The sequence below is a fragment of the Ranitomeya imitator genome, chromosome 6 (genome assembly GCF_032444005.1).
Source record: "Ranitomeya imitator isolate aRanImi1 chromosome 6, aRanImi1.pri, whole genome shotgun sequence".
Lineage (NCBI taxonomy): Eukaryota > Metazoa > Chordata > Amphibia > Anura > Dendrobatidae > Ranitomeya > Ranitomeya imitator.
The window spans coordinates 243,907,405-243,932,627 of record NC_091287.1 but is presented as its reverse complement, the minus strand read 5'-3'; the positions used below and the strand labels follow the sequence as shown (position 1 = coordinate 243,932,627).

At 42.0% G+C, this 25,223-nt stretch overlaps 1 protein-coding gene across 6 annotated transcripts in view; it reads right to left on the bottom strand.

The window, feature by feature from the left end:
• LOC138642407 (uncharacterized) overlaps window positions 1-25,223 on the bottom strand; it is a 231,528-nt gene that overhangs the window by 182,437 nt on the left and 23,868 nt on the right. For 2 of the 6 annotated variants that reach the window (XM_069730531.1, XM_069730533.1), the window contains exons 6-10: window positions 21,930-21,954; window positions 12,524-12,568; window positions 5,564-5,602; window positions 2,303-2,350; window positions 853-897 (exon numbers count right to left, since the gene is read on the bottom strand). In XM_069730531.1, the coding sequence (XP_069586632.1) occupies window positions 853-897; window positions 2,303-2,350; window positions 5,564-5,602; window positions 12,524-12,568; window positions 21,930-21,954 (202 nt within the window). The remainder of the gene's footprint in view (window positions 1-852; window positions 898-2,302; window positions 2,351-5,563; window positions 5,603-12,523; window positions 12,569-21,929; window positions 21,955-25,223) is intronic. The other 4 variants (XM_069730535.1, XM_069730536.1, XM_069730534.1 and 1 more) reach the window with 3 other exon arrangements.

The following is a 25,223-nucleotide window of genomic DNA, read 5'->3' as shown; positions in this document are numbered from 1 at the left end:
TTTTTTTTGCGGGATAAGAAGTCTTCAGTTATATATATTTTCTTTATAGTGTTGACGATACAGGTTAAATTACAGTGAAGTGTCATAGCCTGGCTGTTATAGTAAAAGATACACCAATTATGTGTACTTTTTTTAAATTTACATTATTTTCATATAGAATGTTTTTAGTTGCAAAACATCAGTTATTTTTTATAGCCTTCTTTTAGCTTTTTATATTTTTACAAATAGCTGTTCTTAAAAAAAAAAAAAAATTTTTATTGAACATGTATTGTTACATGTATGTTGCAACCGTAAAGGGGTAGTCTGAAATCCAAATTAATTTTCATTCTAAATCTTTATCTAGTTAATGCTGTAATCTAAACTGTAATGTATCTAGTTAATGCTGTAATCTATTTTCTAATATATGGTACTTAAATTAAAAATTCTTTAACTACACCACATAGGTGCTTTTCTTATTTCTACTTCCTTTTTGATGACGCCTCACTTGAGATCTGAGTGCATACTCAGACGAAGAGTCATCAGGGAAGCAAAGGCTGCGGTCACTACAGAAGCCTTTGCCGCCTCCTTGAAACGAAGAGCCATCAGTGACCGTCACGATGTCAGATCAGCAGTAAGGAGCAGGCAATAGAGCGCACTGCGATTGTACGATGTTCAAATACCTGGCATGCAGAGACCAGTGATATCACTTGTGGGGCCCATCGGGTTTTCTTTATTGCCACATGACAAATATGACAGATTTTGGCTGGTTCATGCCACTTGAGAAACGGCAATTGTAATGCAGAATTTGAAGTGAAGATGCTGAATTTACAGAAGCATCCTTTAAAAAAAGGAAAATGTTAAATATCCGCATACCTGGTTGAACATTGCCTGCAGGGTTCACGTTTCTTACTGCTTGAGCTTAAAAAGAGCAAAAACACATATTGTGATCAGAATAAATTTCTTAATGAAAGCACTTTTCCTACATTTAGTGTATATTACATTCTAAAGAATGCAACTCAGAGGATTATTTGGGATTTGATCAGACACAGACTAAAGCTCCTGAAAACCTTTTAAACATAAGAGCACATCATAACAGAGCTGTAAGGCTACTTTCACACTAGCGTTTTTTGCAATCCATCGTTTAGGGCAAAAAACAGATCCTGCAAATGTGCTCGCAGGATGCATTTTTTGCCCATAAACTTGTATTAGCGACGGATTGCCACACGTCGCGTCCGTCGTGCGACGGATCAGTCGTGTTTTGGCGGACCGTCATCACAAAAAACGTTCAATGTAACGTTTTTTTGTCTGTCACATCTGCCATTTTCGACTGCGCATGTGCGGCCGAAACTCCGCCCCCTCCTCCCCGGACTGCAATGGGCAGCGGATGCGTCGAAAAACTGCATCCGCTGCTCACGTCGTGCAAAAAATTCACAACGCCCGTCGGTACGTCGGCCCGACGCATTGCGACGGACCCGTACCAATGGAAGTGTGAAAGAGGCCTTCTTGCACATTATGTGAAAAACAAGCAATATCAATAGGCCATGCCGTCCAGGTTCCACTCTTGAAGGGTTTAATTGCACCTGACAACAATTCTACTAGTTCGGTCTAGTAAAATTAACTATTAAAAAACCCTGAAGGAAGCCCGAGTGACTTGTTATAAGTAATGGAATTTTCAGGTTCCTTGGGGAATGGCCGAGAAAAAAAAAAAAAAATGTATATTGCGGAAAGATATGGGCTAGATCAGTGTTCCCCAACTCCGGTCCTCAAGAGCCACCAACAGGTCATGTTTTCAGGATTTCCTTAGTATTGCACAGGAGATAACTGCATCACCTGGAAAGGCAAGAATTCCATCACCTGTGCAATACTAAGGAAGTCCTGAATACATGACCTGTTGGTGACTCTTGAGGACCACAGTTGGGGAGCACTGGGCTAGATGAACGATACCCATCAGATGTAACTGAATATAAAATGAGGGCACCACTAAATCAAATCGGGATCAACCTAGCAATACCAAAAGTATGAGGAAAAAAAAAAAGTATACAAATGCACAGGGATCACCTATAAAATGTACATTTTTTTTACTGTTGACTTGAAAAGACAAAAAAAAACAAAAAACAGACAATTATAAAAACAATTAAAGCCAATAGACTGTATGCACAAATTAGGCATGCCAACAACCAACAATAAGATTAAGTTAAAAATGTTTAATTTTTACCATGGGTAATAAGAAAAAAGTACCCTGTAAGTTATTACCCTATTTCTCTGGTCAAACACTACTGTTAGGGTACATGGCAAGGCTCAAAAGAGAAGAAGTACTATTTACCGTTTGGGACGAAGGGTTTATTTATTGTGGGTGTCATTTTCACAGCTCCTAAGAAAAAGCAAAAATACTCAAAAATTGCCCTCATTTTGCAAATTACTATCAGAGAATCTGCAGGTATAACTATTTTGACCCCACTGGCATTTTCCAGAAATTAGTGGATATTACAAAGTGAACATTGCAAATATGCCATTTCAGTGAATAATACATAGTGCCCAGCTTGTCAAACAGGTTTTCCAGACTTCCCAATTGAAGACTGATCTAAATAGGAGATTGCTGGGGGTTTGATACCACCCATCGATCATTTGACATCTGCTCCGGCAGCAGACAGAACTGAAGTAAAGACAGAATACATTAGAACCATGCATTGCAGTACATTCAATTCAATGGGAGAAAGCGCAGTATTTTCAGCGGCCAGTAAAGTACAGAGCGGTTGTACTTGTATTCCTCCCCTATATTGCTTAGAATTGCTATATTCTTTATAGCAGTAATGCAGTTTAAATTTAATATATTTAATGCTTATATGCATCTTAGAACTTGCAGTGTGCTGCTCTAGTCTTATTTGCATAGTATGAAGTCATAGCAGCTTGCACCTGTTCACACTTGCTGGTCAGTTTTTTTTGTAATATAAGGTGGAGGTTTTGCCTGACATTTTCTGACTGAGAACTCCTCCCATCAGCCCAAGACTGTTTTTAATTAGCACTGGATCCTACCTGCCCTTTAACGTCTTCATGACTTAGGGTACATCAAAGGCTGTGTCCTGGCACCGCACGCGGGATCAGGCATTGAGCCTGCATTTTTTTTTTGGCATACAACAGCTAATTTGCGCAGCTGTCATGTGCCCCTAGCAGCCGCGGGTGGAATCGCGATCCACCCACAGCTGTTAACATGTTAAATTCCGCAGTCAGCACATAGGCGCACCTGTTACATGATTGCCAATGGGTTGAATGACAACCCAGAATCTGCAGGAGACCCCTGTGGTTGTCATTGGTGAACACCAGCCATGGGTCAGCGCTCATACCAGATCAATTCTGCTTCACATAGTAGGGCTGCAACCCTGCTATGTGTAGCACAGGCAATGAGATGATCACAACTTCAAGTTTTTTAAGGAGACTATTGAAGCTAGTGAAAAGTTTAAAAAAAAAAAAAAAAAAGTTTAAGAAAGTAAAAAATATAAAGAGTTAATTTATTATGCTTTGCTTATATAGAGCTATCATATTCCGCAGTGCTTTATATACATCATCATCGCTGTTCCCAATGGGGCTCACAATCTATATTCCTATGATTGTGGGAGGGAACCCACGCAAATACGAGGAGAACATCCAAACTCCTTACAGATGTTGTCCTGGGAGGGATTGAACCCCGGATCCCAGCGCTGCAAGGCTGCTGTGCTAATCACTGAGCCACCACTTTTCTCCATTCAAAATAAGATTAAAATATATAAAAAAAATAAAAAAAAAATAGACATTCGGCATCGCCCGATCAAAATATAAAAGATTAATCCGATGGGTAACAGTGCAATGAGAAAAAAAAAGGCAAAACAAAACACCAGTAATATTTTTTTTGGTCGCCGCCACATTGCAATAAAATGAAATAATGGGCGATCTATCCGAAAATGGCACAAAAAAATGGCAGCTTGGAGTGCTAAAAAAAAATTAAAAAAAAGCGATTAGCGTGTGCGCCGCCCTCTGCCTGAATGTAAGTGCAGAGGACGGGGAACACACAGCGGCGGCCGTCGGTGGAACGCGAACCGGAAAATATAGCAGGTGCCGGGGACCCGAGAGGTGAGTATGTCATTTTTTTTTTTTTTTTTAATCGCAGCAACAGCATACGGGGCAAATGTCTGTATGGAGCATCTTATGGGGCCATATGCAGCATTATATGGGGCAAATATCTGTATGGAGCATCTTATGGGGCCACGTGCAGCATTATATGGGGCAAATATCTCTACAGAGCATCTTACGGGCCATAATCAGCATTCGTGGAGCATTATATGGGGAAAATCTCTCTATGGAGCATCTTATGGGGCCATGTGCAGAATTATATGGGGCAAATATCTGTATGGAGCATCTTATGGGGCCACGTGCAGCATTATATGGGGCAAATATCTCTATGGAGCATCTTATGGGGCCATAATCAGCATTCGTGGAGCATTATATGAGGAAAATCTATCTATGGAGCATCTTATGGGGCCATAATCAGCATTTGTGCAGTATTGTATGGGGCAAATGCCTGTATGGAGCATCTTATGGGGCCATAATCAGCATTTGTGCAGCATTATACGGGGCATATTTTAATATGGAGCATCTTATGGGGCCCATCATAAACTGTATGGAGCATTATATGGGGCTCCTGATTCAATATGGATATTCAAAAACACAACCTACTGATGTCTCAATTTTACTTTTATTGGTATCTATTTTTATTTTTGACATTTACAGGTAGCTGCTGCATTTCCCACCCTAGGCTTATACTCGAGTCATTAAGTTTTCCCAGTTTTTTGTGGCAAAATTAGGGGTCTCAGCTTATACTCGGGTCGGCTTATACTCGAGTATATACGGTATATTAGAAAGTATATACGGTAAAAAAAAAACCTCAAATACTCAACATGTGAATGTGGCCTAAGGCAGAATTCTTACTCCAGCTATGGACTGGCAGAAGATTTCAGGCGTGCCTCATGCCACTCCTGATTGATGAAGAGGTGTGTGACTCCACTATGACCACTCATCAAAACTGGTGAGAAAGATCACCTGTCTTGATGAATCGAGGACAAGGTGGAAAAAGTGCCAGTCCAGAAGAGTTAGGGAGTAAAAAGCCCCACGGATCCCCACTTGGACTATTAATCCGATACGCATGGTTCTCAGCCTTCATTCCAAAATATATAATTTCTCTGACATGCTGCAATAATGTAAGCCCGCAAGGGCAGGGTCCTCGCCCCCCTGTATCAGTCTGTCATTGTTAGTTTGTTTACTGTAAGTGATATTTGTAACTTGTATGTAACTCCTCATGTACAGCACCATGGAATCAATGGTACTATATAAATAAATAATAATAACAGAGAATGTCATGATTCGGACAGTACAAATCAGCTAACGAGCTCCCTTTAATGCCACATGACAGATGTTGCCTGGATCCTGAATTCCTGCCACTTGAGTAATGATATTCTGCACTATGAAACACACAACCAGATGAGAAAATCTGAAGATGAAGAATGTTTAGAAGCATTTTTAATTAAAGGACAATATGATACAAATAACTGTATACCTTGTTGGACATTCCCTGCCGGGTTATCATTCTTTATTTCTTAGAAAAGGAAAGAAAAAAACTAAATTAGACACCAACACAAAAATTGTGATTGAAGAAAAAACTTCTTAATGAATGCATGATTTTTACATGATATTCTATAGAAAGTGATTTGGCAGCTGCAGTGGAGAAGGGTCGCTGCTTCAGGCCGGCGGCAGGAGTGGAGCAATGATGCGGGCCCTGGGCTGGGAAGGGGGGGGGGGCCCGTCAGTGTGAGGCTGTGGGCCCAGGTCTCTCATAAAAGGTATCGGCGGTGAGCCGAGTCCCCTTCCCATTAATTTCCCTACAGTGTGCTTCAGGAAAATGGCCGCCAGAGGCAGCGCATGCGCAAACAGATTGCAGGAGACTGAGGTATATAGGTTTTAACATATGCATAAGGAAAAGATGATCCATATCAAAGGAAATAAAATGCAAACCTTTATTCCATCCAGATTAAAAATTTGGTCATCCATACCACACGAGCATGTTGTAGTGAACATGTTTTTAACCACTTCGTGACCACCAATACATCTTTTTACTGATCTCACATATTAGACAATCGCATCCCCAAACTGGTGAAAATGAGGAAGCCGTCAGCTGTACACTATAGAGGACACCTTGCTATATTAGCGTTGATTGGTGTTGGCACCAACCATGACTTTTAAATCCCTTAGATGCTGCTGTCAATAGCGACTATGGCATCTACGATGGTTAACAGTGTGGGGGCTTCCTGTTTAATCTTGTAGATTGTGAGCCCTCGCGGGCAGGGTCCTCTCTCCTCCTGTACCAGTCGTGACTTGTATTGATTAAGATTATTGTACTCATTTTTTATTATGTATACCACTTTTCACATGTAAAGCGCCATGGAATAAATGGCGCTATAATAATAATAATAATCCCATCAGCATCCTGAGATAATGATTATGTGGTCCTGATGTATGGCAGTTCTCAGCTAAACAGCGGCCTTAGGGTATGTGTCCACGTTCAGGATTGCATCAGGATTTGGTCAGGATTTGATGCAGGTAAATTCTTGACCAAATCTGCACCTGAAGTCACTGGCAGGTCACCTGCGCTGTCCTTGCGTTGTTTCTGCAATGTAAGGACATGCTGCGTTCTTAAAAGACGCACCGCATGTGTGTTTTCGCGTGAATGCCGCATGCGTCTTTTAATGCATAGTGGAGACGGGATTTCATTAAATCCCCCCCCCCCCCCCCACTATACTGTAACATCTAGACGCTGCGTTTTTGACGCTGCGACTCAACACAGCGTCAAAAATGCAGCGTTTCCTGAACGTGGAAACATACCCTTAGAGTCTGCCTGCTATAGCAGCTCGTTCATTTAGGAGGTAAAAATATTTTTTTTCCTTCCAGTCATGTCACTTTGCATTAATTCCTGAAAAGCACCTGAAGGGTTAATAACCTACCTGTCAGCAGGTTTGAGGGGCGCTGCTTTTAGAATGGTCTGACTTTTGGGGATTTCACAACACAGTCTGCTAAAGTCACTTGAAAACTGAATAGGTCTCTAAAAAAAGATTTTGTAAATTTCCTTTAAAAAAATGAAAAAGTACTGCTAGAGTTTTAAACCTAAGGCTAGGTTCCCATTGCATTAATGGGACCGCGCTAACGGACAGCATTGCACGGCGAAATTAACGCCGTGCAACGCGTCCGTTAGCGCGCCCATCAACAGCAATGGGGACACGCATCACTAGCGCGTGCCATTTTCGGCACACGCTAGCGATGTGCCGGTGTTTTGTGGCGCGCCGCGGACGCTGCTTGCAGCGTCCAAGGCGCGCCCGCGGTCCGTTCCCCGCTCTCGCAGATCGGAGATCTGCGAGAGCGGGGACGTTTAACGCGACCCCTTTATATCACATTGCGTTAGCGCAATCTGCTAGTGCTAGGCACTAAACGGATTGCACTAACGCAATCTGAACCTAGCCTAACAGCCTAACAAAACAAAAGGATATTTTAAAAATGGTGATGAAAAGCCGATACGAGGGAAATGTTATTTACGTGGTATGACTGTCTGAATTAAAGGGATAATCATTCAAAGTTGGAAAATTGCTAATTTTCAGAAATTTTTGACATTTCTGATATATTTTTATAAATAAAGGCAGAAAATAATGACAATTTTACTATTAACAAAGTACAATGTGTTTTGAAAAAAAAATCTCAAAATCACTGGGATTTGTTGAAGCGTTATAGAATTACTACCACATAAAGTGACACTGGTCAGATTTGAAAAATTTGGCCAGGTCACCAAGTGTGTCGTGGTGGTCCTCATTTTAACCCCTTCCCGACCCATGACGCCACGTAGGCGTCATGAAAGTCGGTGCCAATCCGACCCATGACGCCTATGTGGCGTCATGGAAAGATCGCGTCCCTGCAGATCCGGTGAAAGGGTTAACTCCCATTTCACCCGATCTGCAGGGACAGGGGGAGTGGTAGTTTAGCCCAGGGGGGGGTGGCTTCACCCCCTCGTGGCTACGATCGCTCTGATTGGCTGTTGAAAGTGAAACTGCCAATCAGAGCGATTTGTAATATTTCACCTATTATAACGGGTGAAATATTACAATCCAGCCATGGCCGATGCTGAAATATCATCGGCCATGGCTGGAAATACTAATGTGAACCCACCCGACCCCACCGATCGCCCCCCCCCAGCCGCCCGATCTGGCCGGTACACTGCTCCGGCTCCCCTCCGTCCAGTGCTCCGCTCCCCCCCGTGCTCCAATCACCCCCCCTGCACTCTGATCAACCCCCCCCGTGCTCCGATTCTCCCCCCCATGCTCTGATCCCCCCCCCCGTGCTCCCCCGCCCACCCCAGTGCGCCCGCCGAATCTGCCGGCCGGCAGATTCATTCCAAAGTGCATTTTGATCACTGAGATAGATTATATCTCAGTGATCAAAATAAAAAAAATAATAAATGACCCCCCCCCCCCTTTGTCACCCCCATAGGTAGGGACAATAAAAAAATAAAGAAAAAATTTTTTTTTCCACTAATGTTAGAATAGGGTTAGGGTTAGGGGTAGGGTTAGGGGTAGGGTTAGGGGTAGGGTTAGGGGTAGGGTTAGGGGTAGGGTTAGGGGTAGGGTTAGGGGTAGGGTTAGGGGTAGGGTTAGGGTTTCGGTATGTGCACACGTATTCTGGTCCTCTGCGGATTTTTCCGCTGCGGCTTTGATAAATCCGCAGTGCTAAACCGCTGCGGATTTACCGCGTTTTTTTCTGCGCATTTCACTGCGGTTTTACAATTGCGATTTTCTATTGGAGCAGTTGTAAAACCGCTGCGGAATCCGCACAAAGAAGTGACATGCTGCGGAATGTAAACCGCTGCGTTTCCGTGCAGTTTTTCCGCAGCATGTGTACAGCGATTTTTGTTTCCCGTAGGTTTACATTGAACTGTAAACTCATGGGAAACTGCTGCAGATCCGCAGCGTTTTCCGCAGCGTGTGCACATACCTTTAGAATTAGGTTATGTGCACGCGGTGCGGATTTGGCTGTGGATTCGCAGCAGTGTTCCATCAGGTTTACAGTACCATGTAAACCTATGGAAAACCAAATCCGCTGTGCCCATGGTGCGGAAAATACCGCGCGGAAACGCTGCGTTGTATTTTCCGCAGCATGTCAATTCTTTGTGCGGATTCCGCAGCATTTTACACCTGTTCCTCAATAGGAATCCGCAGGTGAAATCCGCACAAAAAACACTGGAAATCCGCAGGTAAAACGCAGTGCCTTTTACCCGCGGATTTTTCAAAAATGATGCTGAAAAATCTCTCACGAATCCGCAACGTCGGCACATAGCCTTAGGGTTAGGGTTGGAATTAGGGTTGTGGTTAGGGTTAGGGGTGTGTTGGGGTTAGGGTTGTGGTTAGGGGTGTGATTAGGGTTATGGCTACAGTTGGGATTGGAGTTAGGGTTGTGATTAGGGTTATGGCTACAGTTGGGATTAGGGTTAGGGGGTGTGGGGGGGTTAGTGTTGGAGTTAGAATTGAGGGGTTTCCACTGTTTAGGCACATCAGGGGGTCTCCAAACGCAACATGGCGCCACCATTGATTCCAGCCAATCTCGTATTCAAAAAGTCAAATGGTGCTCCCTCAATTCCGAGCCCTGACGTGTGCCCAAACAGTGGTTTACCCCCACATATGGGGTACCAGCATACTCAGGATAAACTGTGCAACAATTACTGGGGTCCAGTTTCTCCTGTTACCCTTGTGAAAATAAAGAAATGCTTGCTAAAACATCATTTTTGAGGAAAGAAAAATGATTTTTTATTTTCACGGCTCTGCGTTGTAAACATCTGTGAAGCACTTGGGGGTTCAAAGTGCTCACCACATATCTAGAGGAGTTCCTTGGGGGGTCTAGTTTCTAAAACGGGGTCACTTGTGGGGGGTTTCTACTGTTTAGGCACACCAGGGGCTCTGCAAACTCAATGTGACGCCCGCAGACCATTCCATCAAAGTCTGCATTTCAAAAGTCACTACTTCCCTTCTGAGCCCCGACGTGTGCCCAAACAGTGGTTTACCCCCACACATGGGGTATCAGCGTACTCAGGAGAAACTGGACAACAAATATTGGGGTCAAATTTCTCCTGTTACCCTTTGGAAAATAAAAAATTGCAGGCTAAAAGATCATTTTTGAGAAAATAATTTATTTTATTTTTTTTCATGGCTCTGCGTTATAAACTTCTGTGAAGCACTTGGGGGTTCAAAGTCCTCACCACACATCTAGATTAGTTCCTTTGGGGGTCTAGTTTTCAAAATGGGGTCATTTCTGGGGGATCTCCAATGTTTAGGCACACAGGGGCTCTCCAAACGTGACATGGTGTCCGCTAATGATTGGAGCTAATTTTCCATTTAAAAAGCCAAATGGCGTGCCATCCCTTCCGAGCCCTGCCGTGCGCCCAAACAGTGGTTTACCCCCACATATGGGGTATCAGCGTACTCAGGACAAACTGGACAACAATATTTGGGGTCCAATTTCTCCTATTATCCTTGGCAAAATAGGAAATTCCAGGCTAAAAAATCATTTTTGAGGAAAGAAAAATTATTTTTTTATTTTCATGGCTCTGCGTTATAAACTTCTGTGAAGCACCTGGGGGTTTAAAGTGCTCAATATGCATCTAGATAAGTTCCTTGGGGGGTCTAGTTTCCCAAATGGGGTCACTTGTGGGGGAGCTCCAATGCATAGGCACACAGGGGCTCTCCAAACGCGACATGGTGTCCGCTAACAATTGGAGCTAATTTTCCATTCAAAAAGTCAAATGGCGCGCCTTCCCTTCCAAGCCCTGCCGTGTGCCCAAACAGTGGTTTATCCCCACATATGAGGTATCGGCGTACTCGGCAGAAATTGCCCAACAAATTTTATGATCCATTTTATCCTACTGCCCATGTGAAAATGAAAAAATTGAGGCGAAAAGAATTTTTTTGTGAAAAAAAAAGTACTTTTTCATTTTTACAGATCAATTTGTGAAGCACCTGAGGGTTTAAAGTGCTCACTAGGCATCTAAATAAGTTCCTTGGGGGGTCTAGTTTCCAAAATGGGGTCACTTGTGGGGGAGCGCCAATGTTTAGGCACACAGGAGCTCTCCAAACGTGACATGGTGTCCGCTAAAGAGTGGAGCCAATTTTTGATTCAAAAAGGCAAATGGCGCTCCTTCGCTTCCAAGCCCTGCCGTGCGCCCAAACAGTGGTTTACCCCCACATATGAGGTATCAGCGTACTCAGGACAAATTGGACAACAACTTTCGTGGTTCAGTTTCTCCTTTTACCATTGGGAAAACAAAAAAATTGTTGCTAAAAGATAATTTTTGTGACTAAAAAGTTAAATGTTCATTTTTTCTTCCATGTTGCTTCTGCTGCTGTGAAGCACCTGAAGAGTTAATAAACTTCTTGAATGTGGTTTTGAGTACCTTGAGGGGTGCAGTTTTTAGAATGGTGTCACTTTTGGGTATTTTCAGCCATATAGACCCCTCAAACTGACTTCAAATGTGAGGTGGTCCCTAAAAAAAATGGTTTTGTAAATTTCGTTGTAAAAATGAGAAATCGCTGGTCAAATTTTAACCCTTATAACTTCCTAGCAAAAAAAAATTTTGTTTCCAAAATTGTGCTGATGTAAAGTATACATGTGGGAAATGTTATTTATTAACTATTTTGTGTCACATAACTCTGGTTTAACAGAATAATAATTCAAAATGTGAAAATTGCGAAATTTTCAAAATTTTCGCCAAATTTCCGTTTTATCACAAATAAACGCAGAATTTATTGACCTAAATTTACCACTAACATGAAGCCCAATATGTCACGAAAAAACAATCTCAGAACCGCTAGGATCCGTTGAAGCGTTCCTGAGTTATTACCTCATAAAGGGACACTGGTCAGAATTGCAAAAAACGGCAAGGTCTTTAAGGTCAAAATAGGCTGGGTCATGAAGGGGTTAATATGGATGGAAGATTTGAATTTTATTTTATTTCCTTTGTGATGCAGATCCTTTTTTCCTTATGAATCCATTACCGGTGGTGAACGGTTACTGGATCCACGCATACCTAACTAGAGCAGCCGTACAACTCAGTACGGTGAGGTTTTACTTTTCACCCTTCTCCATAGATTTTAATATAGTCTTGCAATACGCATGGTCCTAGGCAGTCGTTTCAAAGTATATATTCTCCGACACGCAGCAACATTCAAACTACAACACAAATGGCTGCAACAACAGATTCTCTGACACATTGAGCCCGTGGTACGGATATAGCATGAATCAACAGATAGGTTCCCTTTTATGCTACATAGAAAATCTTGTCTGGGCAGCAAATTCCTAAGCAGCACTATCACTTGATACTGCTTGTTAGTAATTATCATGTCGAATTAAAAGCATCATCAGCAAGTCTGAAGATGCATTTTTAAGAAGCTGAGGTTTTTTTTGTGTAAGTATTAATATTTTTTTTGTATACCTGGTTGAAAATTCCTCACAGGTTGCACTTTCTTTATTTCTTCAACTTAAAAAGAACAAACAAAAAATTTGTCACCAACACACATACTGAGATAACAGAAAATGTCTTAATGAAAGCACTTTTCTTACACTTGGTGTATATTAGATTCTACAGAATGCTACTAGTTTAACCTAGAAGCGGCTGTATGGCACTTAAACACTCATAGCTTATCGATGCTTGATGGTTTTGGGATCAGATTGCCTGCTGATCAGAATAAAAGGGCTGTAGGGCTCATGGCACTAAGCTGCCGTACAAGGCACATCCATCAGCATGGACAAGATACTGGGTCTATAGAAACAATGAAGGGGAGTCTGATCTCAATTCTGCTGGTCTGTATGGTTGCAGAGATCAATGACCCCCACTTAGACCGACTAAAATCCTAGAAAACACCTTTAGGCTATGTGAACATGGCGTCTTTTAGGCAGCTTCTGCAAAAGCGACACATAAAAGGAACATATTACATAGTAATGTCAAAATGACATGTGCTCCATTTTGAGTCACGTCTTTTAAAGGGAATCTGTCAGCAGATCAGGTTTCTGCTGCCTCATCTGAAAGCAGCATGATGTAGGCAAAGAGAAGCCAAATCCGGCCATGTATCATTTATATTACTGGGTGCATGGGTTCTCACACAATCAGCGCTTTAGATTTAGCCTGAAGCCCTGCCCCCACCAGGCTCTCTGTGTACAAAGTCTATAGACAGTGAGGTGCTTAGATGTTAATGTTTTAAAGATAAATCCTTCAGTTAGTAAACAGTACTTTGACAAGTGACAACTGAACTGTGTTTCAGCCTCTGTCTCTTTAGATCATATAGCAAAAACCTGATGACAGATTCCCCTTAATTCTGAAAATATCTGTATACCAGATATAAACACGATTATCATAATTTTACTGACGGACAATTCTCTTTGCATTTGCAAATCTGCACATTTTCAAAGTCGTGAATATGGGCAAAATTTACCAATGACTTGCACCATTTAATACACTTTTTAGAACATATTGCAAAACATCCAAATGATGAGAAAATGAGGCCTGGTTAAACTTGTGGAGTGAAGTACAACATATTAAGTGCATTTCTACATAGGAAGTCACAAAAAATGTGACTATTCTAGGTAGGCAATCGTGGTCTTAAAAACCGTAAGGAGCAAATACTGTAGGCTTCAGAGGGTCCTGCCAAATTGAGAACAAAGCTACTCACTTCGGATCCTTGGTTCTGCTCCTCCATTCACAGCCATAATAACCAAGGTGCTCAACACAGCAGTAAAATCAGGTAAAAACCAGACCCACAGCCCACCTGCATTCTATCTACCTCTAAAAGGTGAAATAAATGTCAATTTGCCGACAGGCTGAAGAAATGTAACACCACCCAGTATAACATATGTTCACATGTTGCAGTTGCGGTGTTTTTTTTCCTGCTGTAAAACTGCAACGTTTTTGCAGATATTGTAAAAAAATAAATAAATCGCTGACTGGATTAGAAAGGCAATTATAATTCATTCATTAAAGCATAAAAACAAAACTTACCCAGTATTACTTCAAAATTTGATAGGAAAAAATCCACCAGGGTTCAAGTAAAAAGGACGATACTATAAGACACTGTGGAATGACTTTAGAACAAATAGGCCACAGTGCTAGTTAAGCACTGTGGTTCTATCAACTGGTTTTCCTTCCACAAGGACACCATTGCCCTTCCTGTGCAAGGAACCACAACACCGCCTCTATTACTTGGATGGAGCTCCGTTGCAGTTGCCTGCACAGCAAATTGCAAGAAGCACCACTGTAAGAAATGCAGAAATCATCTCTATCCCTGGAGTTTGAGGGTTCCTCATACTGGAGCCCCAACCAATTGTTGGAACAATAACGTAACATTTTTCAAAGAGAATACCCTTTTAACTTACAAATGTTGCAGTTATTCACCGAGTTGACATTTCCGTGCAGTCTTCATTGGATACCTCCATGACTGAGTTGCAGCGGGATGCTGCGATAAACAGCCCACTGATTTCAGCCACACCAGCTAATTCTTGACTTCCCCTCATGTGGCAATGCAGAGGAACTGAACACTTGCTGGTGGCGAATTCTTCAGTTTATAGACGATTGCTTGTGTTCAGTGGGAGATTGTGTTATCAGCTTATTTTCAGGGCTTCCTTATATTAAAAAAAATGTTTGACCAAACCCAACAACCCCATTAAAAAGAAGCACAAGAATATCCCATTATTGAGCCTCCCCTGCATCAGTATGCAGAGGTCCTCAGCGCTGATTTTACCACGTTGTATGGTGGAATCTTTGTTGTAAAGTCCGGTACATCAGTACTGCTCGCACTAGTGCACTTTTCTGGTGAGCTTGTGCTTGTACAAAGCAGCCAGGAGCTGCAATATAATTCACATGGAGAAAGTGCAGCTGCTTGTTCCCATAATTGAGTCCAATGAAAAAATTGCTCTGCACTCAATGTGAAGATGTGCTGGGGGGAGTAGGCTGTTAACCCAAAGGTCCAGGAAGAGGTATCGACTGCACTCAAGAAGGTTGGTTGCAGAACTTTTATTCAATAGTGTACACACACAGGGACATGTTGAATTTAAGCTTTGGAGACCAAAAAGCGTAAAAAATAAGGCATTTCAACCCATCTCGGGTCTTTGTCAGTGGGTCGCTGAATCGGAAATGTAGGATAGTAACCAGAGAATGTGTTCTCGATGTGGTGGAGTCTGGATCTAATGTGTGTACCTGGAGGTATGGCAGGCGCTTTCCACGCCATTGCAGAGGTCCATTTATTATTTTTACCACTTTTCCATCTCACATTCACCATATCCATGTGTGTACAGTACTGAAAAAAACTTTTGCAACCTACCTTGAGAGTGAGTTGGATACAGCTGTGCTCAAAAGTTTACATACCTCGGCAGAATTGTTGCTTTCTTGACATTTTTTCAGAGAATATGAATGATAACACCAAATCTTTTTCTCCACTCATGGTTAGTGGTTGGGTGAAGCCATTTATTGTCAAACTACTGTTTTCTCTTTTAAAATCATAATGACAACCCAAAACATCCAAATGACCCTGGTCAAAAGTTTACATACCCTATTTCTTAATACCGTGCATTGCCCCCTCTAACATCAATGACAGCTTGATGTCTTTTTTGATAGTTGTGGATGAGGTTCTTTATTTTCTCAGATTGTAAAACTCCCCACTCTTTGTGGCAAAAAGCCTCCAGCTCCTTTAAATTCCAGGGCTGTCTAGCATGAACTGCGCGCTTGAGATCTCCCCAGACTGGCTCAATGATATTGAGGTCAGGAGACATATGACCACTCCAGAATCTTCACTTTGTTGTGCTGTAGCCAATGACAGGTCGACTTGGGCTTGTGCTTTGGATCGTTGTCATGTTGGAGCGTCCATGTACATCCCATGCGCAGCTTCCGGGCTGAGGAGTGCAAATGTGCCTCCAATATTTGCCGATAACGTACTGCATTCATCTTTCCTTCAACTCTGACCAAGTTTCTTGTGCCTTTATAGCTCACATATCCCCAAAACATCAACGATCCACCTCCATGTTTTACAGTAGGAATAGTGTTCCTTTCATCATAGACCTTGTTGACCTCTCTCCAAATGTAAAGTTTATAGTTGTGGCCAAAAAGTTAAATTTTAGTCTCATCGCTCCAAATTACCTTGTTCCAAAAGTTTTGTCTCTATGCCGTTTTGCGTATTCTAGGCAAGATACTATGTGGCATTTGCGCAGTAATGGCTTTCTTCTGGCGACTCGACCATGCATCCCATTTTTCTTCAAGTGCCTCCTTATTATGCAGCTTGAAACCGTCACACCGCTAGTTTTCAGAGTCCAGTATTTCAGATTATGTTATTTGTGGGGTTTTCTTTGCATCCCGAAAAATTGTTAGTCTACCTGACCGTGGTTTTGTTTTTACAGAGCCCCTGATTTTCCATTTGTTATTCATAGGTGGATCGCTGCTGATTGGCATTATGAATTCCTTGGATATCTTTTTGTATCCCTTTCCTGTTTTATGCAGTTCAACTACCTTTTTCCGTGGATCCATTGACAATTATTTTGCTTTCCCCATGACTCACAATCTAGAAAAGCCAGTGGCTGGTTGAAAGATGCAAGAATCTGTCTGGATCCCAGAAACTCACTCAGCTTTTATGCAGACACACTGATTATATGCAAACAGGTCACAAATGAGGATGTTAACCATTAGTAGCCATTCAAACCCATTTGTGTCAACTTCTGTGCATGTTATCATGCCAAAATCACCAGGGTATGAACTTTTGATCAGGGTCATTTGGATGTTTTGTGTTGTCATTATGATTTAAAAAGAGAACACACAGTAGTTTGACAAATGGCTTCACCCAACCACTAACCATGAGTGGAGAAAAAGTTTTGGTGTTATCATTTATATTCTCTGAAAAGAGGCCAAGAAAGCCAAAATTCTGCCGGGTATGTAAACTTTTGAGCGCAACTGTACCTTTTCCTGTGCCCACGATGGGACAGGAGCTGGATACTTATTATTAAAGGGACTGTCCAATTTTTATTTATTTTTCATAACAGGGTGTTAGGGAAATGATTTATTGACCAATAAGTAGGTATTACATGTTCAGCCCTGATTTCCTACCTTGTATGAACATTATACTAACAGGTTTCCCAAGAACATAAGGTTGGTAGTTTATCACAAAGGAGGACATCTGTGCTGAACCAGCAACACATTATCAAATCAGGATCAACACAAGCCCGCCGGGACGCGAAATGTGCATCTGTGCCGTGCTTGTGTTGATCCTTATCACAGGTAAGCAATACTATACATGACCTATTTTCCCTGCTCCACTCTACATCTATGGCTATTGTACCCTTCAGTACATATGATATTTTGAGCTTAACTATATAGGTATACAGCACATTGTATGTTGCTTCATTTGCTCGATCTACCCTTTGCCCTCCACCATTTTCCTTCTTATTTTCACATATCTGTATAGTGATAGTGTACACTGATGGTATTTATGTTTTCTGTATTGTTTCAATAAATGGTTTTTAATTTATTGGTGGTTTGTGGCTACTCCATTTTTGTTTGATCACCATTATAATGATTGTAGCTGTTCACATGTCAATGTTTCCAGACTGTGTCTACATAAAGAAACCAAACATATTTGCTTTTTTAATCCAACTCACAGAAAAAAAATCACTCAAGTCTATGCCATACAGTTGGCAGTAGTCATAAGATTATTATGACGGAGACTGATATCAAGGTCATGGGTCATTAATCTCTTTAGTGGACATCCTAGTGCACACTGGGTTATCTAGTTGTTTATACAACCATATGATGCCCAGAAAGCAGAAAGTCTTGCTACTATCTTGCTAGATGCTACTCTAATCGATAAGGATTTTGTATAATACATTTTGGCCACATATTTGAGTCTCTTCTTGCTCCATGCCAGCCAGATAAGGAAGAATAAAAAATAAAGAGACAATTATGTTGTCAAAAGGTGATCTAAATATGAAAAGCCATTGAAATTAGCAATGTTTAACCTTAATCGCAAAGATTATTTCACCGAATTATGGTGAATTTGTGGGTTTTAAGATACTTTGATATAACATGCCTGATGACCAGACCCAAGAAGTTTGGAAAAGCTTGCTTTGTAACATTTCTTTTTTTTTTGTTAGCCATTAAAGGGAACCTGTCACCCCGTTTTTTCAAGATAATATAAAAATAGCGCTAAATAGGGGCAGAGCTGTGCTTTAAATTAGTGTATTTTTGGAGCCTTTATTCCCCACCTATGCTGCCGAAATACCTTTGTAAAGTCGCCGTTTTGGGCTGTCACTCACGCTGGTCAGGTTATATGGGCGTGGTGACAGCGCTGTTTCTCCCCCAGATCTCCGTTGGTGGCGTAGTGGTGTGCGCATGCCCAGCAGGCGAATCCAGTGCGCAGGTGAAGAAAAAAAAGCGCGATCTGCGCTATTCTGTGGTTTATTGGTGGGCGTGGCCATCTTTGTGAGGCCGCGCGTGCGCAGATGGTACTTCTCGGCTTCCCGGGGCTTCAGTAAAATGGCCGTGGGATGCCGCGCGAGCGCAGATGGAGATCGCGGCGGCCATTTTCCTGAAGCCGAGATGCGAACTCGGCTTCAGGAAAATGACCGCTGCGATCTCCATCTGCGCGGCCATTTTCCTGAAGCCCCGGGAAGCCGAGAAGTACCATCTGCGCACGCGTGACCTCACAAAGATGGCAGCACCCACTAATAAACCGCGGAATAGCGCAGATCGCGCTTTTTTCCTTCACCTGCGCACTGGATTCGCCTGCTGGGCATGCGCACAGCACTACGCCACCAACGGAGATCTGGGGGAGAAACAGCGCTGTCACCACGCCCATATGACCATCGTGAGTGACAGCCCAAAACGGCGACTTTACAAAGGTATTTCGGCAGCATAGGTGGGGAATAAAGGCTCCAAAAATACACTTATTTAAAGCACAGCTCTGCCCCTATTTAGCGCTATTTTTATATCATCTTGAAAAAACGGGGTGACAGGTTCCCTTTAAAAAGGTATCATAACTACAAGATTATCATCTGGTTTTTCCCACTGAGCACAATCTTTTTTTCACCTGGCTAAGGCTACTTTTACACATCAGTTTTTTGCCGTCAGGCACAATCCGGCGAATTTTGAAAAAAAAACGGATCCGGCGAAAGTTGCAGCCGGATCCGGTTTTTTTTCCGCACAGACTTGTATTCGCGCCGGATGACCTCATGTTTCATTCTTCACTCTCTCTGGAACAGGAAGTCCAAACTCTTTCCCCGGGTTTAAATAATAAAAATAAAACTATCCAGCAAAAAAACGGATCCGTAGCTCGTAGCATCAGTTTTTCACAATTTGCGCCGGATCTGTTTTTTTCAAAATTCGCCGGATTGTGCCTGATGGTAAAAAACTGATGTGTGAAAGTAGCCTAACTGTACCAAAACTTTATTTTCTTTCAAAAAGTAAACCGTGTCGCATTCCGATGCCTAGTGTACTGGGACCACATAGTGCCCTTACATGCAGTTTGATGGCTATTACAGCCCCCTTACATTCAGTATGATGGCCACCACAGCACCCTATACAGTTTGATTGCCTCATTGCCCCTCCTAAATACAGTATCATGGCCCCAATCCCCAGTATACATCAGTATCATGGCCCCCAGATTCCCATATACACAATACAATAGCCCCATAGTCCTTTATTTACCGTATAATGCCCCCACAGCTCCCTACATACAGTATGCTCCCACAGGTCCCTATATATAGTATGATGGCCCAGAGATGCCCTACACGGTATAATGTCCCCATATCTCCCTATATACAGTATTATCGCTCCACAGGTTCCTTACATACAGTATAACGGCCCATAAGCTCTCCTACATAAAGAATGATGGCCCCACAGCATCCTTTACATACGGAATTATGGCCACAGAACCCATACATAGAGAATGATTATTCCACAGCTGCTGTATACACACAGTGTGATGCCCTTACTGGCCCCCTCTACATACTGTGTGATGACCTTACTGCCCCTACATACAAAATCATGGCCCCCACATTCCCCCATTTACAGCAGTATCACTGCCACAAAGTCCCTTATAAGCATCATAGCACCAAAGTTCATCTATATAGAGTATAATGTCCCCATATCTCCCTATATACAGTATGATGCCCCCCCACAGGTTTTTTACATGCTTATGATTGTCCGACCATAAACTTTTCTACATAAAGAATGATGGCCCCCACAGACCAGTTACATACAGAATGAGGCCCAACACAGATCCCTTAGATACAGAATAATGACCCCCACACATACACAATGATGGACCCACAGCTGTCCTACAAACCGCATAATGGCCTCACTGCCCCCGACATACAGAATCATGGCTCCACAGCTTCTCTACATACAGCATTATTGCCTTCATTGTCCCTATAAACAGCACTATCATGACCACAAAGTCTCTTATATACAGCAGTATCATGGCCCCAGAGATCCCAATTACATAGTATAAGGTCCCCACAGTCCCCTATATACATATTATACTGTCCCCATAGCACCCTATGTCCCCCACAAGCAAAATATACAATATAATGTCCCCACAACACGCAATATACAGTGTAATGCCCCACAGCTCCCTAAATATAGTAGGATGAACCCAGAGATTCCCAAATCACGATATAATGTCATAACAGTCCCCTATATACAGAATGTACCCACTGCAGCCTAAAAATAGTATGATGGCCTCAGAGATCCCCTATTCACAGTATATTGTCCCCGCAGTGCCCTATATACAGTACAATGTCCCCACTGCACCCTATATACAGTATACTGTATCCCCATAGATCCCTATATATAGCATGACAGCACCAGAGATCCCCCTATATACATTATGCCCCCACAGCTCCCAATATACAGTATGATCCTCACAGCTCTCTGCATACAGTATGATAGACCCCCACAGTGCACTATATACATTATGATGGCTGCACCGCTCTATATAGAGAACAATGGCCCCACAGCCCTTCTATACACAGTGTAATATCCACACAGCTCCTTCATACAGTATATTTTCACTAAGGTTATCTCCACAGCTCCCAATATACAGCATAATGCCCCCTCACAACCCTCTATATACAGTATGATGTCCCCATAGATGCCCTATGCACATCATGTCCCCACAGCTGTCTATACAGAATCATGACCCCCACAGCTCTCTATATACGGCATAATAACCCAAGTACCCCATTTACAATATGATGTCCCCATAGTTTTACTATATACAGTATGAAGGCTCCAAACCTCAACTATTTACAGTGTAACTCCAGTGCAGGCCCAGCGGATATCTGTCCCTGTTACCCCGCCCAGTCTGACACTGGCTGAGGGCTACTATAAAATTGCTTTGGGACGACATGTGGCCCCACATATTTGAGACCCTTGTTCTAGTAGGATATTACAAAGTTTAGCATTTAATAGTACTACTAATATCTGGCATTCAATGAGAATGCTCCTAAAAAGTAGCAATAAGAGAAATGCTATAAAATGACAAAATAATCCCCGACGAAAATGCAGAAATGCATTTCTGAAAAAAACATTTCTAGTGATGCAACTATAGGAGTAATGCATCATCTACCAAGAATAAATAAAATCACTGAATTGTATAAACCCAATGTTATTTAAAAGGTTACCTATATATAAAAAAAAAATTATTCTGCTTGCCAAACCCGTAATCTTCAGAAACATTGAATGGCACATATAGTACTCAGAAAAGTACTATTGTGAAGGAACAATGAACAGCATTGCACAGAAGCTCACAGTCTCTCTGGCAAATGCATAGACATAATGACCCATTTGAAAAATAAAATACACTTACCGGCCTTTTTTAATGCGCTCAGTTTCTTTAAAGTGAAGAAGCAAATCAGTCCCAAAACAAAAGAAAAGAACAGTTAACCTTAGGAAGGAAGCAAATTCACAATTACTTGGGAAAACAGTGAGTATGGGTTAGCTTTTTCCACCGGGTAGAATGGAAAAGGCTAAATTTAAGTCCCGTTGCTCAAGTGGAAGTTAATCTTCTGCTGTATCGAGGACAGTAAAAGAAACTGAAACCCAAAACATCTATTACCCCCCAATGAGGCAATATCTGTAGTTTGTTCAGACAGAGATATTACTTGTTAACAGTTGTGACATACGTTGTAAAACAATTTCGCTAAAGTCCTTAGAAGAAAAAAAATAAATATAACTAATTTAACAAGTAATCTTTTAATACTGATTTGGCTGCATATTCCTACAAAACTCCCCTGAAAAAAATTAAAATGACAGCTACGCTTTAACGATACATATGGGTGTGCTATGGGATCTTCAGTGGCTCTTTTTGCTATTTAAAAATGCAATTAGTGCATTGTAAGTCTACAGTTGTGCTCAAAAGTTTACATACCCCTGCAAAATTTTTGCTTACATGGCCTTTTTTCAGAGAATATGAATAACACCAAAACTTTTTCTCCACTCATGGTTCATGGTTGGGTGAAGCCATTTATTGTCAAACTACTGTGTTTTCTCTTTTTAAGTCATAATGACAACCCAAAACATCCAAATGACCCTGATCAAAAGTTTACATACCCTGGTGATTTTAACAAGCACAGGAGTTGACACAAATGTGTTTGAATGGCTACTAAAAAGGTAGCATCCTCATCTGTGACCTGTTTGCTTGTATTCAGTGTGTGTGCATAAAAGCTGGGATCCAGAATCTTACATCTTTCATCCAGCCATTGACGTTTCTGGATTGTGAGTCATGGAGAAAGCAAAAGAATTGTCAATGGATCTACGGGAAAAGGTAGTTGAACTGTATAAAACAGGAAACGATACAAAAAGATATCCAACGATTTGATCATGCCAGTCAGCAGCATTCAAATTGTGATTAACAGTGGAAAATCAGGGGCTCTGTATAAACAAAACCATGGTCAGGTAGACCAACTATTTTTCGAAATGCAAAGAAAACCCACAAATAAACTGAAATACTGGACTCTGAAAACCAGTGTGACTGTTTGAAGATGCACAATAAGGAGGCATTTGAAGAAAAATGGACTGCATGTTCGAGTCACCAGGAGAAAGCCATTACTGTGCAAATGCGACAAAGTATCTAGCCTACAATACGCAAAACGGCACAGAGACAAACCTCAAAACTTTTGGAACAAGGTAATTTGTATTGGTGAGACCAAAATTGAACAAAGGCACAAGAAACTTAGTCAAAGTTGAAGGAAAGATGAATGCAGCACGTTATCAGCAAATACTGGAGGCACATTTGCACTCCTCAGCCCAGAAGCTGCGCATGGGGCCTACTTGGAAGTTCCAACATGACAACGATCCAAAGCACAAGCCCAAGTCGACCCGTCATTGGCTAAAGCAGAACAAAAAGTGAAGATTCTGGATTGGCCATCTCAGTCTCCTGACCTCAAAATCATTGAGCCACTATGGGGAGATCTCAAACACGCAGTTCATACTAGACAACCCAGGAATTTACAGGAACAGGAGGCTTTTAGCCAAGAAGAGTGGGGCAGCTTTACTATCTGAGAAAATAAAGAACCTCATCTACAACTACCACAAAAGACTTCAAGTTGTCATTCATGTTAGAGGGGGCAACACACGGTATTAATAAGTGGGGTATGTAAACTTTTGATCAGGGTCGTTTGGATGTTTTGGGTTGTCATTTTGATTTAAAAAGAGAAAACACAGTAGTTTGACAATAAATGGCTTCACCCAACCACGAACCATGAGTGGAGAAAAAGTTTTGGTGTTATTCATATTCTCTGGAAAAAGGCCAAGATAGCAAACATTTTGCAGGGGTAGGTCACTAGACATAAGGTCTGGTCTATAGTAAGGAGGTTGGAGATGCGGCGATTGACAATGGAAAGAGGACCGTATTCTGGGTAGTGGGTTGGCTAGAGCGGTCAAGCAATAATGTTTTTATTTTCACGGCACAGTTTCAAATTGCATACATATTCTGGTTATGAACAAATTTACAGTACGCATCTGGTTCATAACCCAGTGACTGTCTGTATTGATTAGTCTTTAAAAAGTTATGAATTTTTCCAATGGACTTCATTACCTTAGTTTTTTTTTCCTCTCAAACTACATGCCGAAAGGGTTTCTACCTTATTCATGCACACAGAATAGCGGATTTATACTGTAGCTGTAGTAAAAATGCATACTCCAGTGTGACATTCTTAGCTCAATTCCTCCATGCCCAGACACTATTTAAAAACATACCCCCTCTCTGAGCATGGGGTAAGGAAGCAGAAATTGACATTGGTGTACAAAGTTTTGTTAAAGCTGCAATTCAAGTCAGCTACTCCAAGTGCATGAACAAAGCAGTTGACAGAACTTTCAGCATAAGGTTTGGAAGAAAAGAAAGCAAAATAAAGTACCGTAATTGAGTGTATTGCAAAGATTCCTAACTTTGCAAAGGTAGATAATGTAATTAAAGAGTAGCTGTCATTTAGATTTTTTTATTATATAAAACTATTTTAAACTACTTTTAAATATATTACCGAATTGTGCCTCTTTCAAGCCTTATGCTGTTCCCCAATTGCTGCCCCTGTCCCTTTTTCCCTCCAGTAGATGTGTGTCTCTATGTTCTATTCATACTCAGCTCAATCCAGGCTGAATACACATATGATATGGGAAAGTCACCTCTGGAGGGGACTGGCTCCTCACAGCTAAGGGTACCGTCACACTAAGCGACGCTGCAGCGATACCGACAACGATGTCGATCGCTGCAACGTCGCTGTTTGGTCGCTGGAGAGCTGTCACACAGACAGCTCTCCAGCGACCAATGATCCCGTAGTCCCCTGGTAACCAGGGTAAACATCGGGTTACTAAGCGCAGGGCCGCGCTTAGTAACCCGATGTTTACCCTGGTTACCAGCGTAAACGTAAAAAAAACAAACACTACATACTTACATTCCGGTGTCTGTCCTCCGGCGCTGTGCTTCTCTGCACTGTCAGCGCCGGCCAGCCGGAAAGCAGAGCGGTGACGTCACCGCTGTGCTTTCCGGCTGGCCGGAGCTCACAGCCAGTGCAGAGAAGCACAGCGCCGGGGGACAGACACCGGAATGTAAGTATGTAGTGTTTGTTTTTTTACGTTTACGCTGGTAACCAGGGTAAATATCGGG